The sequence below is a fragment of the Galeopterus variegatus genome, unplaced genomic scaffold (assembly GCF_000696425.1).
Source record: "Galeopterus variegatus unplaced genomic scaffold, G_variegatus-3.0.2 Scaffold262, whole genome shotgun sequence".
Lineage (NCBI taxonomy): Eukaryota > Metazoa > Chordata > Mammalia > Dermoptera > Cynocephalidae > Galeopterus > Galeopterus variegatus.
In genome coordinates, this window is record NW_007726373.1 from 619,886 (window position 1) to 622,432 (window position 2,547).

A 2,547-nucleotide genomic window follows, 5' to 3' on the forward strand; every position below is an offset into this window, starting at 1 on the left:
CATACAGCCCGGCCGCTCCCTGGCGGAGCGGGGTGTGGGCGCAACCCCGGGGGTTGCGATCCCGTTGCCGGTCCCGGTCCGGTATGGGGGCAACACCGAGGGTTGCGATCCCGTTGCCGGTCCCGGTCCGGTACGGGCGCGACACTGAGGGTTGTGATCCGTTGCCGGTCACGAAAAATAAAAAAAAGGGAAAAAAAAAAAAAATGTTTTCTAAGCTCTGTTCATTGAAACAACAGTAATGATATATCAAAAGCAATAAACATACCTAGTGGCCAAACCTTAGTTTCCACTAAAATGAACCATTGTTCCTTGGAGAAATGACTTATCTCAAGGCTGAGACAAGCAAAATACAAGATGAGCCCGTGCTATCTTGTACCAGAAGGGAAAGAAATGCTCAATAACTAAAGAGATTTCAAAAGTATCAATATCTTAGGTGTGTTTTTCCTATACCCACATAACATTAATACATTTTATTTCAACTTTTTACCTTTATCTTTCACATGTCTTCATACAAATCACTAGAGCTACTTTGAGTCACCTAATACAGTTGTCCCAAGCATATCCATCTTCATCTCCATCTACACTTGAGGTGCAGCACCTTTTCAACTCATGTAAAATGGGAACAAAATGTCTACTGACATTCACAAGACACAAATACTCATTTGTGTAACATTAAATTTTGCCGCCAGGATTAAATACACCTCATTATTTTCCCCTTTTCCTGATTTTTCAGGTAACCTAGCAGTGACTGAAGTAGTTTCAGGCTAGTGTGCTCCTTCTTCTATAATATATACTGAAACATATGTTGTTACAAATAGAAAGTCTTAAAGTAAGAGACAATTTCTAAGGACACCAATAAAAGGTCATTCTCTCTTTTCTTGAAATTAATTTTGAGGGCCGTCCTGTGGCTCACTCAGGAGAGTGCGGTGCTGATAACACCAAGGCCACGGGTTTGGATCCCATATAGGGATGGCCGGTTAGCTCACTGGGTGAGCATGGTGCTGACAACACCAAGTCAAGGGTTAGGATCCCCTTACCGGTCATCTTTAAAAAAAAAAAAGAGGGGGGGAGAGAAATTAATTTTGAGGGCCGTCCTGTGGCTCACTCAGGAGAGTGCGGTGCTGATAACACCAAGGCCACGGGTTTGGATCCCATATAGGGATGGCCGGTTAGCTCACTGGGTGAGCATGGTGCTGACAACACCAAGTCAAGGGTTAGGATCCCCTTACCGGTCATCTTTAAAAAAAAAAAAGAGAGAGAGAGAGAAATTAATTTTGAGAAAAAAATCCTTACCTGACACTTGGCTATATGTGGTCAAAAATTAACAGTGGATATATCCTTGAATGGAAAGTGAAAAGAATTTTTTTTTTCTTTTGGCAGCTAGCCAGTATGGGGATCCAAACCCCTGACCTTGGTGTCACAAGGAACTATTTTCTTATATGTTTCTTAATATAGTCTCTTAATTCTTCATACTGAACGCTTATTTTGAAATTAAGCCCTTATGCAATTTTTTTTTTAAACAAAACATATTAAAACATTAGATTTAAATTTAAAGAGTTCTGGAAATAACAAAATTCCATTATTTACCTGTGTGCTTTCCCTCGCCACTTGTAAGGCTGAGCTGAGTCAGGATTTATTTCAATGGCTCTGTCACAGTCTCTGATGGCAGCATTTGGCTTCTGTAATTTGATGAAGACACTAAAAAATAAGTGTGATATTATAAAGTATTCATTTCAAATAATAAAACCTTCGTGACCACCACCGAAGCAATCCTATTTAAACAAATGAGCAGAAATCATTTACCAGGAGATAGTTTTCTGTTTAGAGTTCTCACCTGGCTCTCTTGGCATACAGAATGGCCAAGCGAGGATTCAGCTTGATGGCATCTGTGAACAAATCAATGGCTTTCTGTAGTTCACCTAAAGTGAAACAAATTATTGAGAGATATTCAGATGATAAAAGTATTAATAAAAAAAGCTGGCCAGTTAGCTCACTTGGAAGAGCATGGTGCTGGTAACATCAAGGTCAGGGTTTGGACCCCCTTACTGGCCAGCCACCAAAAAAGAAAAAAATGTATTAATAAAAAGTTTTGATCTCTTATACAATTAGGTCTTTTACATTCTTCTTTTAATCCAGTAAAAAATAGGACTAGCGTTTAAATTATATACAAAACTGGCTCCTGAAAGCAAATCTTGACCATACCTATACTGTAGCTCACTTGAGACAGAGATAATTTTGGTGTACATGACCCTCTAAAAAACAGTAAAATACCAAATTCTTAGTAGGACTCACATATATTTCCAATTATAAAATCAATTTAAAGAATTAACTTTCCATTAATTCAAAACTTCTTTGGGGCCGGCCCAGTGACGCACTCAGTAGAGTGTGGCGCTTGGGAGTGTGGCAGCGCTCCCGCCGAGGGTTCGGATCCCATATAGAGACTGGTCTGCTCACTGGTTGAGCACGGTGTGGGCGCGACACCGAGGGTTGCGATCCCGTTGCTGGTCGCGGTATAGGCGTGACACCGAGGGTTGCGATCCCGTTACC

The 2,547-nt window shown here is 40.9% G+C and overlaps 1 protein-coding gene across 1 annotated transcript in view; it reads right to left on the bottom strand.

Moving 5' to 3' along the window:
* Positions 1–2,547, bottom strand: part of ST13 (suppression of tumorigenicity 13 (colon carcinoma) (Hsp70 interacting protein)) — a 34,557-nt gene that overhangs the window by 11,915 nt on the left and 20,095 nt on the right. Inside the window, exons 6-7 of the mRNA XM_008566687.1 lie at positions 1,835–1,919; positions 1,588–1,698 (exon numbers count right to left, since the gene is read on the bottom strand). Of these exons, the coding sequence (XP_008564909.1) occupies positions 1,588–1,698; positions 1,835–1,919 (196 nt within the window). The remainder of the gene's footprint in view (positions 1–1,587; positions 1,699–1,834; positions 1,920–2,547) is intronic.